Raw genomic sequence first — 20,399 nt, forward strand, 5'->3', positions numbered from 1 at the left:
TGTATCTTTACAAGTTTAATCAAAAAGTAAGAGAAATCATGCAGAAAGGAGCAACTGACCTTGTGATATAAAGGAAGGTTTTTGTTTTGTTTTTATGTTTTACAGAAATAACCAGAAGAAGAAACATTTGCAGAAAATATCTCTGAACTGTGACATAATGCTCATATTTCCCTGGGATTCTAACAGAGATCACAATTAGAATATAGTTTTAAAGCTTTGCATTATTCCTAATTAAAATGTTTATCTTCTACAGTTGAGCTAAAAAATGAATTTCAATCAGTAAATGCCAGGGATAAAAAATCTGTAAAGGAAGAAGAAGCAGGAAAGCAGTAACTGCAGCTGTGAGGTAATACAGTACTCATGTGAAGAACCAGAACAGTGTCCAGCATAAACTGGTTTTCTGTCGTGTCACCTTCCTGCTTCAGGTGGTTTTGGTTAGAACTGAATTATTTGGGTCACATATAAACAAGTTCGACCTCTGACTTCGTCTTCAGGCTCATTTTAAGGACTCGTCTCAGTACCTGAAAAAATAAATGAAAACAAACAGAAATGTTTGGTTATAATATTCTGAAGGGATGCTCATAAATCACTCACTGGGAAGTTTGTATCATATGAAGGAAGAAAACATGTCAAATGTATGAATATTAAACAGAAAACTGACAGCGTCTTATTTCTGCTGCTTATTGACACCTGGCTTCCCTTCACTCCTGTAGCTACCCTTTAAATCAGCCAGTTAAAGGTGATCAGTAGTTTGCTGATGTTGTGAAGCCATGTTCTCAACATGTGACCCTGCTCTACATCCCAGCAGAAGATCTTCTATGTATGCAGAGAAACACGTCTCCATCACCGCAGCATGAAGTTCTGTCTCTGAGGAACAAAGCTTCAAGCAAAGTTAGTTGGACCAAAATAGGCTTTTACTTTAAACACAAGTTACATTTTTCATCTAGAAGCTGTTTGTTTAGACAAGTTTCCTGAAAATAAATCCAAACTGTTGCCTGATGCTGTTAAAACAAAGTCCTATTTAAAGTTTATGAGTTCAAGTCCATGAGTCATGTAGCGCAGTGTTTCTTAACCTTGGTCCTTGGGGCCCACAGTCCTTCCTGTTTTAGATGTTCCTCTGCTCCAGCACACCTGATTCAAATGATTGCATTACCTCCTGCATGTCCTGCAGAACCTGTTAACCACACATTCATGTGAGCCAGGTTTGAGTCAGCAGGAAAATGCCTAAAACATGTAGAACAGTTGGCCCTGGGGACATGGGTTCAGAAACCCTGCTGTAGGGGACATAGCTGGTATGTGGAAGAGGTTCTCTGCAAAATGAGACCAAATTCAACTTTTGGCTGGAAAATAACACCGCACATTGTCCTGACGCATATGGTGAAACATGGTGGTGGCACCATGGTTCTATGGGGAGTCTTTTCTTCAGCAGGAACAGGGAAACTATTAGAGTTGGGAAGATGGATGGAGCAAAGTACAGAGCAGTCCTGTTGGAGGCTACAGAAGACTTGGGAGTGGGGAGGAGGTGGAGGTTCACCTTCCAGCAGGACAATGACTCGATGACTGAAACCTTTGTGGTCGGTCTCAGTTGGATGCCAGATAAATGCTAAACCTGCTGGTTCCACATCGGTCTGAGAGCAGTTAGAGAGAACAGCAGAAGGCTTTTACCCTGTCAGGGTGCATCCAGAGATGTGAGCGGCGTTGCCTGTGTACTGCACATCACATTGAGCAACGTTGTTGTTGAAGTTGGACTCTGGAACCTGCTGCCTGGGATTAACTGTCACCTGCCAGGAGAACGACACAGGGAATAAACAGAGTGATGGTGATGCTGGAAGAGCAAACAGGTGACGACTGAAATGCTTCATCTTGTGGTTTGGACATGAGAGTTTTCACAGGAAGGACCACTAATCACTAATATAACACCTAAGCAGAGATATAGAGCAGGTGAGTTTTTTTCATTCGGACCTTGAGGATGTATTTTCCAGGCGAGACGTCGGTGATGTCGATCCACTGACAGTCGATGTCAGCGTTGTAGGTGTCGTAACATCCGGGACTCAAACCCTGAACACAAACGACAGCAAAGAAACTCTTTATATTTTATTGGTGGTTTTAAAAAACTGGAGGTTTGAATCAAATTTTTATTTAAAGTTTGAAGTGATGTTTCCTGTTTCGGGAAATGTACTCCTTCTTTCATTCTGCTCCCTCTAGAGGGCGCTACAGCGGTGTATCTGCCCTGAACCTCATCTGTCACACAAACCCTCAGCTGTCCTCCTTCATCACATCCATGAACCTTTACCTGTCTGGCGCTCTGCCCCATTACTCAGGACAGTTGACCCCGGGTACCTAAACCCATCCACCTTCAGAAGCTCTACTCCTTGTAGTTTCAAGGATCCAGCTGTTTGCCTCTCATTCACACACGTGGATTCTGTCTCGCTTCAACTATGTTTCATTTCTTCACCTCTACAGGCTCTTGCCTGTAAAGGTGTTTGACCTCATATGTCAACCTGTTAACCAGCAAACACAACAGTCCTTGATCTAATTCCACCTCCACCTTGGACACCACCTGTCACTCCCACCACACACCTCACCACTGTCTCATTGTCCTTGCACGTGTCATTTAGTGCTACTGATTACTGATCATTTTGGTTTTTTTTCTCCATTTCTCACCTTTTTGTAAATCCTCTTCCTCTGAGTCAAAAGGAGAGGAAACTAAGATTTGGTTTCGAAAATTAATAAATTTAATGGTATGTTTTATTTTGTTTCCCATTTTGAAGAGTGTCACCTCATCTTTATTCCCAGGGACCAGAAAATCATGAATTATTCGGATCAGCATAAATTACTGAGATCCTTCAGCTAAGAGTTACCAATAGCTGCTGTACTTGCGATTTGTTAAAAAAATTATTTCTTAGCATTGGATTTCCCCCTTGAATAAACACATAATCTAATTAAAGGCTATAGTTCTTTACATTTGTTAATGGGAGAGTTCAAGGCTTTTAAAAAACTCAGACTGGAGAAGCCAAGCAGTGTGAAGAGCTCTGTATAAACAGTAGCTGACTGAAATGTAACAAACAATCAAGAAATGGATAGGTGCATGATATCAGTCATTGTTTAGATGTGTGTAGCAGGTATGTGAATGTGCGTGTGTGTGTATACTTGAGTGTGTGATGTGCAGGCGTAGCGGCGGTAGTATCCAGGGTCGCAGGAAGTGTCTTCCAAACAGAAGCTGGCCTTGTGACCCTCTGCTACGTGGCTCTGAGTCTGAGCGTCCAGCAACTCATACAGGCTGAACTCGTCCATGCTGTGAAAGTGACTGAGCAAACACACAACAGAAGTCAATCTCCAAACAGAAATGTACTAAAATACTCCAGAAAGATGCAAGATATTCCAGTTAAAAGTCATACTTTACTGACAAACAAGTTAGTGAAAACAGATAAAATGTCATTTTTATCTGCTGCAATCACTTCTGGAGTACCTCAGGGTGCAGAGTTCAGACGGTTTGTTATTTCTTGTCGTTTGAAGACAGTGTTTTAATTTGATTCTTAAGATTATTTCAAATCTCTCCCACAAATCTCAGCTGTACGTGCAATGTTAATTAATTATAACACATATTCTAACATATCCAACACTGAAAGATTAGCTCCAGTTTCATTAATAAAAGACGAATGTCAACAAATCGGCCCTAAATAAGTATTTTTTTTAGTCCTTCGTTCTACCTTTTCTTTACACTTTCATTCTGCAGGAATATTTTCAACTCTCGGTCTTAGTTCTGCCTAATTGTAATTGTTAATAAAACAATTACATTTAGAGCACAGGAGCAACTTCAGAATATTTATTTTACAATCTAGTGACTAAAGCAACGTTATAAAGGAAGGTGATATTAGCAACGTGGTAAAGACACCAAAATAATTCATTTTTCTGTTTCTTTTTCTTTTTATGTTTCTGCACTGAAATACAAACAGATTTTTTTCAGTTATAATGTGGAACTTAGCAATATATTAACATTATATTAACATTAATAGAAGAATTTCAGCACATATAGTTTGTTATAGTTTGTTCTAAATCAGAAAATCTGATTTAATGCAGATAGTTAGGATGAGCTACTTACTTGTGACAGCTGTGCCACTCCCAGGCATATCGGGGTCTACTTGGCAGGAAGTCGGCTGTTCCCTGATTCTTCACCCTCTGAGTGAACCTCAACAAAACTCTGGTTTCATAATCCTGAGCGTAGCGAGCAGAGCTGAAGCAGGAGGGGAGACAAAGGGAGGAAACTCCTTAGTTTGAAAGAACAAATCCAGAAACTCAAAAGTGAAAAGCATAAAGGATAAACCAATGGAAAAATTAGGTTTCTGACACAAATTAAGATGTTATAATGATCAGTTTTCTTCTGTCTTATTCACTTTTCTTTGGTAGAAACATAAATCAGACTCCTTCTTGATTTCCTTTTGCTTTCATCAAATCCAAAGAAGTTGACTGAGGAGGAACTTTTAATCATCAGCAGCTTCTTAGATGCCTCTTCAAACCTTTACAGAAAAAATCTTGATTTCAACGTTGTTCAGAGGCAAAGTCCCCATCTCAGGGCCTGGAGGAACGGACCACTCAGTGGAAACAAAGATCGTGGTCTGATGGATCAGTATCCTGATCTTTGTTAGAAGAAATGGAGCAAAGAGGAATCCAGACCCTGCAGTCGGGCTCTGTAATGCCAAGGGGTGGTATCATGGTATGGGGTTGTATCAGTGACCTTGGCAAAGGTCACTTTCCCTTCTCTGACGGCAGCATGAATGCAGAAAATTCCAACAGATATTTTAGAGCAACAACTTGTTGGGACCACACAGCCATGGGTGTTCAACACTAAAACTCCGGTACATACTTTCCTGGAACCTTTCAAAATAAAGTGCATTAACCTTCTTCCAGCACAGCCAGGAAATGGGGTAACTGCGGACTTCCTGTGGCGCCAATACCAAAATAAAAGCCCCACCTTTCCACAAGTCTTTCTCTTCCACACCGATGACCATCGGGTCAGGAGGGAACACAGCGCGCTGAATGTCTTTTGCTGGCAAAAGGACATAAATTCAACTGGATCCAAGGACCGATCATTTGCAAAAGTTAAGTAGAATGAAATACTGTCTGTGTATCCGGTATTTTCATTCATGAACGGAGAAATTAAGGTGTAAGAGTTGCTTACATTTTCTCTTCGAGGCCCCACAGAAGCAAACGGTGTTCCGAGAGAAGCTGTTTCGACAAGCCGAGTCTGGAGGAAAGACGACGGCCTCAACCGTGTTTACGGTAACGAACAGCTGGTCACCTTCTGATCGGGAGAAACTGAGGAAGTTAGCGGGAAGCTAACTCTTTGTTCACGACGGATATCTTCTTCAAACTTCGCCTTGGGACGACATTCCCTCAACAGGTTCAGAGGTTAGGTTTTGGGCAGATTAACAGATTGGTTTAGGATGAAATGATCTAAACGTTTTCATGTTATAAAGTTTGTTTTGTGGAACTCGGCTATCTTGGTGCTAGCATGCTACCTGTAGCACCGAGGCCGGTTCGGGTTCTTTGTATGTTTTAAAGCTAAGATAAACTTTATTTAAAGGGTGGTTTTAACCAGAACATTGCTCATAACGCGCCGTCAGCGCTTATGCATTTTAACCCTTTTATTAACCTGGTATTTTAAAGGTATGTGTTGATTCTGGCGCTAAGCTATCTCTAGCTTAGCACTTTAGCTAGCTTCTTTGTTAGCCCAACGGCCAGCCGGTAGGAACACGTGTGCTAGCATTAAGGCTAGTCAACAGAAAGGTTGTTAGTTTTCAAGCTAGTGAATAATAGTCCCTGAACATCATTTACTAAAGTTGATAACTAAGTAAACACCATTAAGCCCCATTTCTCCAGAAAGATTTGGCTCTTTTCCAAAATACTCAATAATATTTCTTTAAATATTATTTTAATAAATGAAGGCAGCTAATTAGACACCGTTGAGAATTAGTCATCCAGAAGGTTGGTTTTATTCAGCAGATCATTATTTAAAACATTATTTTATTAAAATAATATTTAATCTGATCTTGCATTGTGAATGGTTGTCTAAACGTTTGCTGATTATTTCCTAAGTTGGTTCCAAGACTAACTTAACTTCATTTCCAGATTCTTCAAGATAATCCTTGGTTCTCAAACATAAACATTTCATGGTAATGTTGCATCACTCTTTTGGTCATAATTTCTAATCATCTTTAATCAACTTGTTTATATTGTACATAGTCCATTAGTCTTCATTATTCTTTAATTCTGCTTGGTAGTTTAGTTGGATTGTTTTAGCAAAGTAAAGAGTTTGTTGATTGAAATATGTTTGACTTTGAGTTGACTTATTTTTGTTAATAAATTCTTGTATTTTAAGAAATTGTGTAAATTTATTCCATATATGTGCAGAGTTTATGCTGTTCAATAATGTCAGAGCTCGTCTCACACCTTTTTATTCTGTCCTAATACCATCGCCTTACTGGGCTGGTATTCACAGGACAATCCTTAACAGACCGGAATATTATTTGGTAAAATATTAATATTAAATGATATTCTCAGATTCATATTTACAACAAACGTCTGCCTTCAACACTTTTCCAGGAGCATGATAAAGGAAAACCCTATTCTGCACATGTTCCAGAGGCATAGCTGAGGAAGAACATGGTACCAGATGCTGGACTGGCCCTGCCTACAGTCCTGATCTGTCCATAATAGGAAATGTTGGAGAACTGTGCAACCAAAAATGAGATGACCACCCTGTAAGATGTTCTCCTCTTGGAGAACATCCTACTGTATGAAACGTTTTTAAAGCAGCAGGAGGCGTCTCCTTGTTTTGGATCGTCTCTCAAAGGACCAGCAGAACTCAAATGTTCAGGCAGGAATGTTTTATCTTACGAGGCGAGGCAGTTCTCCTCAGCAGCACAGCGCAGGTTGTACATGGGTGACCTCTGGACGTACGAGGCAATCTGGATGTAATATGGATCAGGAACCAGATCCGGAAGACCTGCAACAGGTTCACATGAAGAAAAACTTTCTTTAAGGTTATTTTCGAACAACATCAAACATGACCAGGTGTGCAACTTGATGGTCTGTAAAAACTCTGGAGAATAAATCAGACACACCCTAACAATTTGGCCGGTCTATTTAAGCTCCCAAGCATCCTGCTGCATTTTGCATCATGTGCTGCTGCTGCTGGTTCTGATCAGCCTCTTCAGGTCAGAGACCCGCTCCCTGCTTCCTAACATGCAGAGACAGGTTCTGGGGTGGGGTATGCTCTCGTCAGTCCATTACATGTGGAGCATTATGGCCATGGAGTGATGAGATCTCAAACTTATCAGTGAATAAATATTAATTTAAACATTTACATGTGAGTTTTGTTTATTACCATTGGGAGTAACTTTAAAGCCTCCTCTGATGATAGAAAACATCTTTTATTAAGTGTACAAACTGATCTGTGCTTCATTAGGTGAAATCACTGCATCATTTAACCAGAAAAGGCTGCAACCTGCCACTTATTTGACTTTATTTTAATGCAGTTTAAATAAACGTTTTCCTCTTAATTTAAATCTTAAATCTTGCAGGTTTGAAACAAACAAAATGATGTTTCTATTTTTGTTCTGTTTCACCTTCTCTGCAGTAAGTTCTGGTTCTTTAGTCTTTTTCTTGAGGTTGAAAAGACTGTAACTACAGTTGCATCACCAACAGAGGGCGCTGGGGGTAATTTCATTAGATGTTTTTCATTATGAGAATTAAATAGTTGATGTTCCTTAAAGGCAAAGCTGCTGGCTGGTATCTGTAATAAGTTTCTCAGCATAAAAAACAGCTTGTGTCTATAAACATAGATGGAAATAAGCTTTTTAATATTAATAGTATAATAAAACTATTTAAACCCCCACCCACCTGATTCTAATTAGGACCTGAGATTGAAAAATGAGATTTAAGCAGCATCTCTCCTTGTTTGTAAGAGGAACCTGAACATCAGTCCATTTACGGTTAACATCAGTGAAACACATCAGACATGTTAACAAGATTTGAATTTAAAAGTCTTTTTTTCTATAAAGCAAAAAGTTATACCTTAGTTTAAATTATCATTAAATGCAGAATTATTATTTGATGTCATTTAGTTTAATGTATTTCTGACCAGAACAGTTTTGTTTAAAACAACAAGGTCCTGGTTCCAGTCCGAAATGTGGGATTTGTCTTATTCTCAGCAGCCACGTGGATTTGCTCTGGGTTCTTCTGGATCATCCCACAGCCCAAAAGATGTTTAACCGGTCATTCTGGATTGTCTGAGTTGTTCTGGTGAATTTTTGCTTTGGTCCGTTCCTGCTTACACGAACTAAGATGGGTTTTAGTGACTTTTCACATACAGAACTAGTTCATCTTTGGTCCAAATGCACATGTTTTGTATTGTATTGCTTATTAATGAAGGGCAGGATGGACATTTGGATCTGAAGTTCTCTCCATCAGACCCTCTATCAGAACCGCTGACTCAAGAATCCCTGTTTTTATTCCGAATGATTTCTGTTGCGCTCTTCTTGATTTTCTTATTTTCTGGACTGTTGTAAAGGTTCTGGTTTGACCAGTTCGAGCTGTGAGCAGGCCTGAGATCAATGCTTTCTGGATCAGGAGGTTTTCAGCAGCCATGTACAGTATGAAGAGAAACATCTGGGTTTCTTTAGGGTTAGAACTGATTGGGAGACTGAGCTGCAGGAATAATGAGCCAATAAAACCTGGAGTTCACGCTTTCATCAACAGGAACCTTTAACTGATTCATGAAGGATAGACATATAAGCCAGGAAACAACTGAAACGTAACTTATTATCGAACAAAACCAATTATGTTTTACATTAATTTCTGTGACCATGTGTGATGCTTTTTTTTCCCCATAAAAACGCTCAAAATGCCAACATTCAAACTGAAAAGTTTAGTGTCGAGTTTTTCTCACCGTTCTGGTGGTACTGTGTTCCGTATCCCGGCCGGGCCTGAGCCCGGGGTCTGGGTCTGTAGTACGTGTCAAAGTAGTTGTAGTAAGGGTCGTAGCCGTGTCGCTTGTAGGGGTTGTAGGGGTCATCTCCGACCATCATGTCCTCTCTGGTGACCGGGGCAGAATCAGCTTCTCCTGCGGCCTGAGGCTGCGCAGGGCGCGCCTGCTGCCGCGCCATGGCGCGGAGCTGCGCAGAGCTGCTGGCTGCGGGGACCCGCGGGGCCCGCCGGGATGCAGTGTCTGCGGCCGTGTCATTAGAACTGCTCAGGACCAGTACCGGGTTACTGCGGCGGGGGGAGCCGGTCTGCGTCCTCACGCTGGGTCTGTACATAGCGCCGCGGCTCAGGATGCTGAAGACCTGGCCGTTGTGTTGCCATGTCAATCTCCTCCGGGGCGCATCAGACTCAGCAGCCTCCTGAGCGCAAACTGCATCCAGAAAACAGCAGAGGAAACAAACATGCGCAAAAGAGAGCGCCAGTCGTGCAAAAGAGAGCTTCATTGTTAAAATAAATTAGGAGCCACTGCTTTCCTTCCAGCTGCTGATCTGATAAGTTGGTGCAAAACTTTGGAGCTCAGCTGCTCCAACCTCTGATGGAGGGAGGAGTGAGAGAGGCATCTTTTTTCCACCTCAAGTTCTCAGTTACCTTAGGGCTTTAACTCTTGATGCAACACATCATATTAGCGGTCATATTGATGGTTAACTAGCAGATCCATAGTGTTTAGTTTCCTGGAGCTCATTTTTCTTTCTAAAGCAAGTTTAAATGACCAAACAAACAAAAACGAGACATTAAAACTAATTCGGCTTCGAAAAGACTCATCAGGATAAATAATCCTGCAAAATTAACATGAAAAAGTTTGAAAAAGTCAAAGTGTTTAGTTGTAAACAAAGTGAAACCTGGATCTGTGGCCTGACACATTGTCCTGGGAGGTTTCTGATAATGATGCTGGTGTTTGGTGCTGCAGGCATCACACTATTGCAGTTCTGCTGCCGCCAAACCAAAGGGCAGCAGCTGCAGCTCAGGTTGAAGCTGCAAAAAGAGACAGAAAGAAGAAAGTCTGAACTCAATCATTTTATTTTGATAGAACCAATCACTTTATGCCATCTTTCACATTTCAGAAATCCATGATAACAGTGATCATGAAGCTTAGTACAAAACACATTATTTAATAAAACAACATTTTGAGCTTTTTCAGTAAAAACATTTTAAGGTGATTTACCTGAAATCTGGGTTTTGGGCTGTTCTCCTCTCTTTTCAGCATGAGGTGTGATGTTCTGCCCGTCCTGTCTTTAATTACAGCATCTCTGTGGTCAGAGCAGAGACTAAAATTACTCTGAGGTCTCAACACTCTGACTCACAGTCAGTTCAAACTGAAAAGCCTTGTCACTTTCAGAGCACAAGCAGCACACCGATGCAGTGCTATTATTTTAGGTTAAACATAAATTACAATGCTTTGCAAAAGTATTCACACCTCTCAAACGTTTTTCTTTTTAAGTCATGCAACGACCACAAATGTGTGTGTTTCACAGAGATTTGTGCTGATGCATAATGATGGACTGGAAGGAAAAGGTTTTTTAAAGTTATGTAAAAGTATAGAAATTGTTGCATGCATTTGATTTCACTCCTGCTGGTGTAAATTATTTGTAAAAAAAAAAAAACCCTTAGGACTGCAGTTCTTTGGAGGTATGTCTCCACTAGCTTTGCAAATTGAGAGGCTGATATTTATGCCATTGATCTTTGCTAAATAGCTGAAGCTCCGTCAGTTTGAGATGGAGCGTGGCTGTGTTTAAATAAACATGAACATGCTTTGATCGAAACCTTTCCATTGGCTGTGTGTTTGTCCTGCTGAAAGGTGAACCTCCACCCCAGTGTCTAGTCTCTGTAGCCTCTAAAAGGGTTTCTTCCAGATTGTCCTTTATTTAGCTCCATCTCTCTTCCCATCAACTCTGTCCAGCTTCTCTGTTTCTACTCTTAACAGAACCTCTACTACTTTAAACAAAATGCCTTAGCAGATCTGCCTTATGATGCAATATTTTCATACTGAGGCAAAAAAGTTTATTGATCTATTTTCAAGGAAAGATGCCTAAACCAACACTTGGCTTCAACATGAAAACATTTTAATTCAATTTAATTTATTTATAAATGCAAATTCACAACACATGTCATCTCAAAGCACTTTACAGAGTCAGTTCAATGGAACCATCCAGGCAGATTCTAAGTCAAATACATCTATTCCAATTCAGCAGGAGCGACAGTAGACAGTAGCCTTGGTTGTTGCTGGCTTTGCAGCAATCCCTGAGCATGCATGGAGCAGCAGTGGAAAGGAAAACCCCCTTTAACATGAAGAAACCTCCAGCAGAACCAGAACCAAGCTCTGTGTGGTTCTTTTACAACAGTTGTATTTTTACCACTGAAGGCCAACTTTGTGAAGTGGATGGCTAATATCCCTGTGGAGAGATTCTCCCACCTGATCAATCCATCATCTTCAGATGATGGATTGATCAGAGCTGTGTGAGATGTTCAAAGGTCGGGATGTTGTTCCAGAACCTAATCCTGCTTTAAACTTCTCCAGAACTTTCTCCCTCATCTGTCTGCTATGTTCCTTGGTCCATCTCCTCCATCTCTCAGGCCAGAAACAGAACAGATGGGTTTATACTCAATTAAATGACGCACAGTTTGACTCTGATTTAATTTGGAGGCGTCAGAATCAAGAGAGCTGCATATAAATACACGCCTCACTTCTCAGATTTTTATTTATGAAGCAAACTGAAAACCATCTAACATTTACCTTCCACTTCTCAGCTCTGCTCTACGTTGGGTTGGTCTGTCACAAAAATCCCAGTAAAATATTTTGAAGTTTGTGGTGTAAGGTGACAAAACAGGAAGTTCAAAGGTTATGAATATGTTTCTGTAACTGTATGTATCTGCGAAACAAAACATGTGCTGCTGTTGTTGTGCACCTGATTTTTTCAACTTATACAAGTTGCTTTTGTTGGTTTTTACTGGAAAAAATTACCCCTTCTCTCCAGCTGGGACCTCAGGATGCTTAAAAGAGTTGAAATTGAGGCCCTTTCCAACTGAGAGGTTTCCTCTTCACAAGACGTTGTAAAACACACAATCTGCCACCCAGAGAGAAGCAACACTTTTCCTTTCAACCGCATCATGTTACAGTTTTTATTTATGTTCTTTATTTTGTTGTGTGAGATCAGTTACAGAGTGAGGCTGGAATAATGTGCTTTCTTTGCAACGTGTGCTGAAGAGTAAAGTAGATAATGTCCTGTTCAGTGGTTGGCACAAAGAAAATTGGACTGAACTTTTACAACTATAGTACCAGAATGAATGTTCAGATTCTGAATTCATGAGGCTTTGATGGTGGATCTTTAAACAAGAGTTGCTTTGCTTTCATTCAGAAACATATTTTTATCCACCTGTGAAAAAAATCCAAAATTTTTCTTTAACATTGAACTTTCCACCAGCTACTGAAAACTAGAAATCAGGTGAGTATTTCAGAGACTGAGCAGAGAAGAGGATCGGTAGATACAGGTCCTTCTCAAAATATTAGCATATTGTGATAAAGTTAATTATTTTCCATAATGTTCGTTCGTTCGTCGTCTTCTGCTTATCCAGGACCGGGTCGCGGGGGCAGCAGACTCAGCAGAGACGCCCAGACATCCCTCTCTCCAGACACCTCTTCCAGCTCCTCCGGGTGGAGCCCAAGGCGTTCCCAGGCCAGCCGAGAGACATAGTCCCTCCAGCGTGTCCTGGGCCGTCCCCTGGGCCTCCTCCCGGTGGGACGTGCCTGGAACACCTCCCGAGGAAGGCGTCCAGGAGGCATCCGGTATAGATGCCCGAGCCACCTCAACTGGCTCCTCTCGATGTGGAGGAGCAGCGGCTCTACTCCGAGCTCCTCACCCTATCTCTAAGGGAGTGCCCGGCCACCCTACGGAGGAAGCTCATTTCAGCCGCTTGTATCCGTGATCTCGTTCTTTCGGTCATGACCCAAAGGTCATGGCCATAGGTGAGGGTAGGAACGTAGACTGACCAGTAAATTGAGAGCTTTGCTTTTCGGCTCAGCTCTCTCTTCACCACAATGGACCGGCACAATGCCCCCATTACTGTGGCAGCCGCACCGATCCGTCTGTCGATCTCCCGCTCCATTCTTCCCTCACTCGTGAACAAGACCCCGAGATACTTAAACTCCTCCACTTGAGGCAGGAACTCCCCTCCAACCTGATGAAACATGATGAAAATTTAACATTCATATATTTTAGATTCATTGCACACTAACTGAAATATTTCAGGTCTTTTATTGTCTTAATATGGATGATTTTGGCATACAGCTCATGAAAACCCAAAATTCCTATCTCACAAAATTAGCATATTTCATCCAACCAATAAAAGAAAAGTGTTTTTAATACAAAAAACGTCAACCTTCAAATAATCATGTACAGTTATGCACTCAATACTTGGTCGGGAATCCTTTGGCAGAAATGACTGCTTCAATGCGGCGTGGCATGGAGGCAATCAGCCTGTGGCACTGCTGAGGTCTTATGGAGGCCCAGGATGCTTCGATAGCGGCCTTTAGCTCATCCAGAGTGTTGGGTCTTGAGTCTCTCAACGTTCTCTTCACAATATCCCACAGATTCTCTATGGGGTTCAGGTCAGGAGAGTTGGCAGGCCAATTGAGCACAGTGATACCATGGTCAGTAAACCATTTACCAGTGGTTTTGGCACTGTGAGCAGGTGCCAGGTCGTGCTGAAAAATGAAATCTTCATCTCCATAAAGCTTTTCAGCAGATGGAAGCATGAAGTGCTCCAAAATCTCCTGATAGCTAGCTGCATTGACCCTGCCCTTGATAAAACACAGTGGACCAACACCAGCAGCTGACACGGCACCCCAGACCATCACTGACTGTGGGTACTTGATACTGGACTTCTGGCATTTTGGCATTTCCTTCTCCCCAGTCTTCCTCCAGACTCTGGCACCTTGATTTCCAAATGACATGCAGAATTTGCTTTCATCCGAAAAAAGTACTTTGGACCACCTGTAGCCCAGGTCAGGCGCTTCTGCCGCTGTTTCTGGTTCAAAAGTGGCTTGACCTGGGGAATGCGGCACCTGTAGCCCATTTCCTGCACACGCCTGTGCACGGTGGCTCTGGATGTTTCTACTCCAGACTCAGTCCACTGCTTCCACAGGTCCCCCAAGGTCTGGAATCGGCCCTTCTCCACAATCTTCCTCAGGGTCCGGTCACCTCTTCTCGTTGTGCAGCGTTTTCTGCCACACTTTTTCCTTCCCACAGACTTCCCACTGAGGTGCCTTGATACAGCACTCTGGGAACAGCCTATTCGTTCAGAAATTTCTTTCTGTGTCTTACCCTCTTGCTTGAGGGTGTCAATAGTGGCCTTCTGGACAGCAGTCAGGTCGGCAGTCTTACCCATGATTGGGGTTTTGAGTGATGAACCAGGCTGGGAGTTTTAAAGGCCTCAGGAATCTTTTGCAGGTGTTTAGAGTTAACTCGTTGATTCAGATGATTAGGTTCATAGCTCGTTTAGAGACCCTTTTAATGATATGCTAATTTTGTGAGATAGGAATTTTGGGTTTTCATGAACTGTATGCCAAAATCATCCGTATTAAGACAATAAAAGACCTGAAATATTTCAGTTAGTCTGCAATGAATCTAAAATATATGAATGTTAAATTTTCATCATTACATTATGGAAAATAATGAACTTTATCACAATATGCTAATTTTTTGAGAAGGACCTGTATTCCAGGTAGGTATCCTAGGTTTGGTTTAGCAGTGGGTCGGAGCTTCAGGATATTAGTGGGAGAAGTAAATGTCTGGGAAGGCTTCAGCAAGGATCCCAGAAACACAGATTGAGAAGAACTATACTTGTGGACAATCAGGCAACCATCCTGCAGATCCTTTTATGCTGAGTTTGATGAGGGTGTGTTTAGGTGAGTCAAGAACAACTTCTTGATCCTATGAAAGTTATCTTCCCCACAAACAAAGACTAAAAAGTGATGCATCGCTTCATGGCATGAAATGGTTAAAAAGCTTCATTCTGTTTCCATTACTGAGCTGAACAAATTGGGCCCAGGCTAGGTGTGTTAAATGAAATATTGATGGGATGTACCTGCACCAAACCTCCAGATGCAAACAGACTCAGGTCCGCAGAGCTGGCTCCAAGTCAGCATGGTTAGAGATGAGGCAATGAGGGATGCATCGAGGCGTCTTTGCTTGATAGATGGACTCAGACTAAGGTTTGGTCACCACCAGAGTCAGCGGTATTGGTCCATTATGCCCAAGGGTAGGCTTCACTGACTCCTCCTGGTTAGAGGTACAGACAATAGGTGGCAAAATAACCACAATGGAAACCCAGCTTAACTGTACAGAGACCCTCGATGTGATCAGGAGGCAGCAGACAAGAACCCAGCTGCAGCTCCCAGTGGCTGACAGCAGGACAGAATAGCCCTCTTAGATCATCTTCCTGGGTGATCTTCTCTAAAATCTGTAGTAGAGGCTGACTCCGTGGACATCGAACTGATCTTTAAAGTCTAAACAAGTCAAAGCATCCTACTGTGACACAAGACATTCTATCTTTATGAACTTAAATATCATCCAGTAACAAAGTACAATCAGATAAGCACTGAAATGTGGCAATAAAAGGTCAAAAGGTTTCCCTGCCGTTGGATTGTGGAATGTCCAGATCTTCTCTACCCTCCCTAGCGGACATGTTGATTCATTTACAGAACACATACGCCGGAATAACTTGCTTCCTTCATCTTCTAATGATCCCTCTGAAGTTCCAGCGGGAGCATCTGCAAACCATCAGCTGCCTCATCCACTGGGAAGGCATTTTCAGCGATCCTGCAGGAGTCTGATCCCGAAGAACCTTTAAAACAGGATAAAAACCGGGTCTGCTGGGGTGGACAACATGACGAAAGCAGCAGCCAGCAGGACATTTCTTCAGCTCTGGATTCTTTCTGAGGAGGAATAAAGAGTTCTCACCTCTAGCAGATTGATTTAAATCAGTCTAAGGAGGTTTGGTCATGAGCAGCTTTGATGCCCAACTTTTCTGTCAAACAGCACACAAAGAGAGTTTGACCTCCAGCAAGGTGGTTAATCTGATAATGTACAGTAGCTTTACTTGAAGTTACTGTAAAACTACATACATGGTATCCAGCACAGCGGGAGATGACTTACATCTGGGTTTTGTGTTGCAGTGGAAATGCTGGCGCTTTGTTTTTTTTCTGTGAGCATCTGTGGGTAGCCACGCAGCAGCTTGAAGCAGCACAACGTTTCACAAAATTCCTCATAGCTATAGGAAAACATGACCTGTCTGCACAGGAGCTGCATTTTTACAGCATTTGTGTAAAGATCAAAGGTATCACAGTACTCTGCTTTCAGGTATACAAGCAGCAGCTCAGTTTCCAATGAGAAGCAGGTGTCGGCCTGATCTGAGCAGTTTACACGGCTTCATGATGAGAGCTGGCTACCTGGAGGGGCTCCTGCACACAGGACACATAACGAGCCATGGAAACCCAAAACATTACAAACACTTCAGCAGCTCTACCATAATCAGACCGACTTCATTTGGGTTTCTGTAAGACAATAAGGCAGAGAGAGGTAAGACGTTACAGACGAACAAGCTGATCAACCATGTGGGAGTTTAAGAAACGATGAAGAAAGAAAGCGTACAGTAAAACATTGGTACAGCATGAGGTGGTTGAATTTAACCCAAACAGTTCTGATGCTGGTCTGTAAAATCATCAGACTTTATGCATGTTGTTGAACTGGAACAAAGAAACAGAAACGTGACTCACGTGACGGCTGTTAAATACAAACGTGTTAAACTGAGTTGTGCACCGATGATTGGGGTCAAAGCAGAAGCTGAACAGCTGAACCATCTCTTATGAACAGATAAGAGCCGGTTGCTGGACAGCTGAACTATCTACAGGGTAACAGTTATAAAGTGATTCAGCTGCCAGATTTCCTGGCATTTGTCTGTTTACAATGATGAGCTCTAAATAGAGCATTTTGGTTGTTAGTCAGGTCTTTTTTGATAGACAGGGACTATTTTGTATCTTTTTAATGCAAAAAAAAAAGATCAGATGTAAGGTTCCTCATGGCTTCATTCACAGGACACTTTTATTCAAAAGTTATGTGGTCCCACTTACTCCAATTATAGAGGGTTCAGCCCACTAAAGTGTTTGTCTTGAGTAAAGTTGGTCATTTTAGCATTAAGCTCAAAAGTTTTTGCATTGCTTAAAGACTGAGTTACAGTTGACCCTGAAGATGTGAAAGTTCAACACCAAAATATAAAACTCAAACCCTGGCACTACTTCAAACTAACAAGATGATCAAAAATGGCAGGCTTGAATTATGTACTATTAGCAACATGTTGCAACATTCCCTCCTGTGTGGAGGGAATGTTGTGAGAAGCGACTTTTCATTTTTACTGACATTAATGTGATGTTTTTGCTGACCTTTACAGCCCTCTCTGTCTTTTTGGCTTTTAAATCTCTTCATCTTGTATTTGTGTTTGATTCCTTGCAGGATAAAGACATTTTTCAACATGGATCTGTTTGGTTCTGTAGTTTGTGTGAGAGATGCATGTGTCACACCCAGGGGTGAAAGTGAGCCGGTACGGTCCAGTACTGCGTACCACTAAAAGATTCTGCGCGGGTACGCGGTACCGGGAAGAGGGAGGAACGGCTGTCTGCTATGAAGCCGTCATCCAGAACCAGTTATGGCTGCAAAAACTCACGAGCACACAAAGAAGATCAGATCTGCTACCAATAGCCAGTCTAAAACATAAATGTAGCTTTTTCCCCCTCATTCCAAATAGTTTCTGAACTGTTCTGCTTTGATGAAGCCTCAATGTTCTTGCTTTGCTTCTCTCCCCTCGGAGCTCGAGGTTTTTATGAACGACCAGCCTTTAAAACGAGCACCGCTACGTTTAATGTCTGTCTGCTCGCTGCTAAATACCCCAGTTAAAAGCAAAGGGAGAGAAACTAGTTGTGTTTCATGTTATTTTGCTGAATTACAGCAACACAGTACAGCTCGAAAACACCGCTTATGACCAGGTTTCACATACGATACACGAGAGCGCATCCGCGCTTACCCCCAATACAGAACAGTTGTCAAGGAGATCGGTGCGTTCGATTTAATGGACTGGGAGATTTTACACAGGTGGTGCACAGACATAAAAAACAGCTGCTTGCATTAGAACAGGATGAACAATAAATCACTTACCATTTACAAAGTTTTAAATAAAAACCGCGAAAACAACCGAACTGTAAAAGTTTTAAATTAAATGAAATCAAAACTTGACCAAAAAGCAGAGAACAATAACTTCTTTGTTCAAAAGAAAAGACGGAAACTGAAGATGAAAAGTTACGCATCAGAAAATGGTTTATCATTGTTTCATACATGGCAGCTCCTTAACAATTGATATATATATATATATATATATATAGGAGTTGGACAATGAAACTAAAACACCTGTCATTTTATTGTGGGAGGTTTCATGGCTAAATTGGACCAGCCTGGTAGCCAGTCTTCATTGATTGCACATTGCACCAGTAAGAGCAGAGTGTGAAGGTTCAATTAGCAGGGTAAGAGCACAGTTTTGCTCAAAATATTGAAATGCACACAACATTATGGGTGACATACCAGAGTTCAAAAGAGGACAAATTGTTGGTGCACGTCTTGCTGGTGCATCTGTGACCAAGACAGCAAGTCTTTGTGATGTATCAAGAGCCACGGTATCCAGGGTAATGTCAGCATACCACCAAGAAGGACGAACCACATCTAACAGGATTAACTGTGGACGCAAGAGGAAGCTGTCTGAAAGGGATGTTCAGTTGCTAACCCGGATTGTATCCAAAAAACATAAAACCACGGCTGCCCAAATCACGACAGAATTAAATGTGCACCTCAACTCTCCTGTTTCCACCAGAAGTGTCCGTCAGGAGCTCAACAGGGTCAATATACACGGTCGGGCTGCTATAGCCAAACCTTTGGTCACTCATGCCAATGCCAAACGTCAGTTTCAATGGTGCAAGGAGCGCAAATCTTGGGCTGTGGACAATGTGAAACATGTATTGTTCTCTGATGAGTCCACCTTTACTGTTTTCCCCACATCCGGGAGAGTTACAGTGTGGAGAAGCCCCAAAGAAGCGTACCACCCAGACTGTTGCATGCCCAGAGTGAAGCATGGGGGTGGATCAGTGATGGTTTGGGCTGCCATATCATGGCATTCCCTTGGCCCAATACTTGTACTAGATGGGCGCGTCACTGCCAAGGACTACCGAAACATTCTTGAGGACCATGTGCATCCAATGGTTCAAACATTGTATCCTGAAGGTGGTGCCGTGTATCAGGATGACAATGCACCAATACACACAGCAAGACTGGTGAAAGATTGGTTTGATGAACATGAAAGTGAAGTTGAACATCTCCCATGGCCTGCACAGTCACCAGATCTAAATATTATTGAGCCACTATGGGGTGTTTTGGAGGAGCGAGTCAGGAAACGTTTTCCTCCACCAGTATCACGTAGTGACCTGGACACTATCCTGCAAGAAGAATGGCTTAAAATCCCTCTGACCACTGTGCAGGACTTGTATATGTCATTCCCAAGACGAATTGATGCTGTATTGGCTGCAAAAGGAGGCCCTACACCATACTAATAAATTATTGTGGTCTAAAACCAGATGTTTCAGTTTCATTGTCCAACCCCTGTATATATCTATTCCACATTGTCAAGTTATTCTAATTTCTGCCTTATACAGACAGCCTACAGTGGAGTAAAATATTGATACGTTTTAATTAGTTTGAGCTTGGACTTGGACACACACATATTATATATTATATATACAGGTGTTGGACAATGAAACTAAAACACCTGTCATTTTAGTGTGGGAGGTTTCATGGCTATATTGGACCAGCCTGGTAACCAGTCTTCATTGATTGTACATTGCACCAATAAGAGCAGAGTGTGAAGGTTCAATTAGCAGGGTAAGAGCACAGTTTTGCTCAAAATATTGAAATGCACACAACATTATGGGTGACATATCAGAGTTCAAAAGAGGACAAATTGTTGGTGCACGTCTTGCTGGCGCATCTGTGACCAAGACAGCAAGTCTTTGTGATGTATCAAGAGCCACGGTATCCAGGGTAATGTCAGCATACCACCAAGAAGGACGAACCACATCCAACAGGATTAACTGTGGACGCAAGAGGAAGCTGTCTGAAAGGGATGTTCTGGTGCTAACCCGGATTGTATCCAAAAAACATAAAACCATGGCTGCCCAAATCACGGCAGAATTAAATGTGCACCTCAACTCTCCTGTTTCCACCAGAACTGTCCGTCAGGAGCTCAACAGGGTCAATATACACGGC

General features: G+C 42.0%; 1 protein-coding gene across 2 annotated transcripts; it reads right to left on the reverse strand.

The window, feature by feature from the left end:
• LOC124877397 (protein-lysine 6-oxidase) lies at window positions 1-15,363 on the reverse strand. 2 transcript variants are annotated; one of them, XM_047380537.1, is made up of 9 exons: window positions 15,127-15,363; window positions 10,208-10,292; window positions 8,951-10,017; window positions 6,898-7,006; window positions 4,103-4,234; window positions 3,151-3,307; window positions 1,963-2,058; window positions 1,666-1,781; window positions 1-521 (listed from the first exon to the last, which is right to left on the reverse strand). In XM_047380537.1, the coding sequence occupies exons 3-9, from the start codon at window positions 9,486-9,488 to the stop codon at window positions 515-517; spliced, it is 1,155 nt and encodes a 384-aa protein (XP_047236493.1). In that variant the 5' UTR covers window positions 9,489-10,017; window positions 10,208-10,292; window positions 15,127-15,363; the 3' UTR covers window positions 1-514. The 2 variants fall into 2 exon arrangements, with proteins under 2 accessions (XP_047236493.1, XP_047236494.1); XM_047380538.1 differs by lacking the exons at window positions 6,898-7,006; window positions 8,951-10,017; window positions 10,208-10,292; window positions 15,127-15,363 and adding an exon at window positions 5,180-5,230.
• Between the last annotated feature and the right edge of the window lie 5,036 nt (window positions 15,364-20,399).

Source organism: Girardinichthys multiradiatus, chromosome 12, assembly GCF_021462225.1.
Source record: "Girardinichthys multiradiatus isolate DD_20200921_A chromosome 12, DD_fGirMul_XY1, whole genome shotgun sequence".
NCBI classification, from domain to species: Eukaryota; Metazoa; Chordata; class Actinopteri; order Cyprinodontiformes; family Goodeidae; genus Girardinichthys; species Girardinichthys multiradiatus.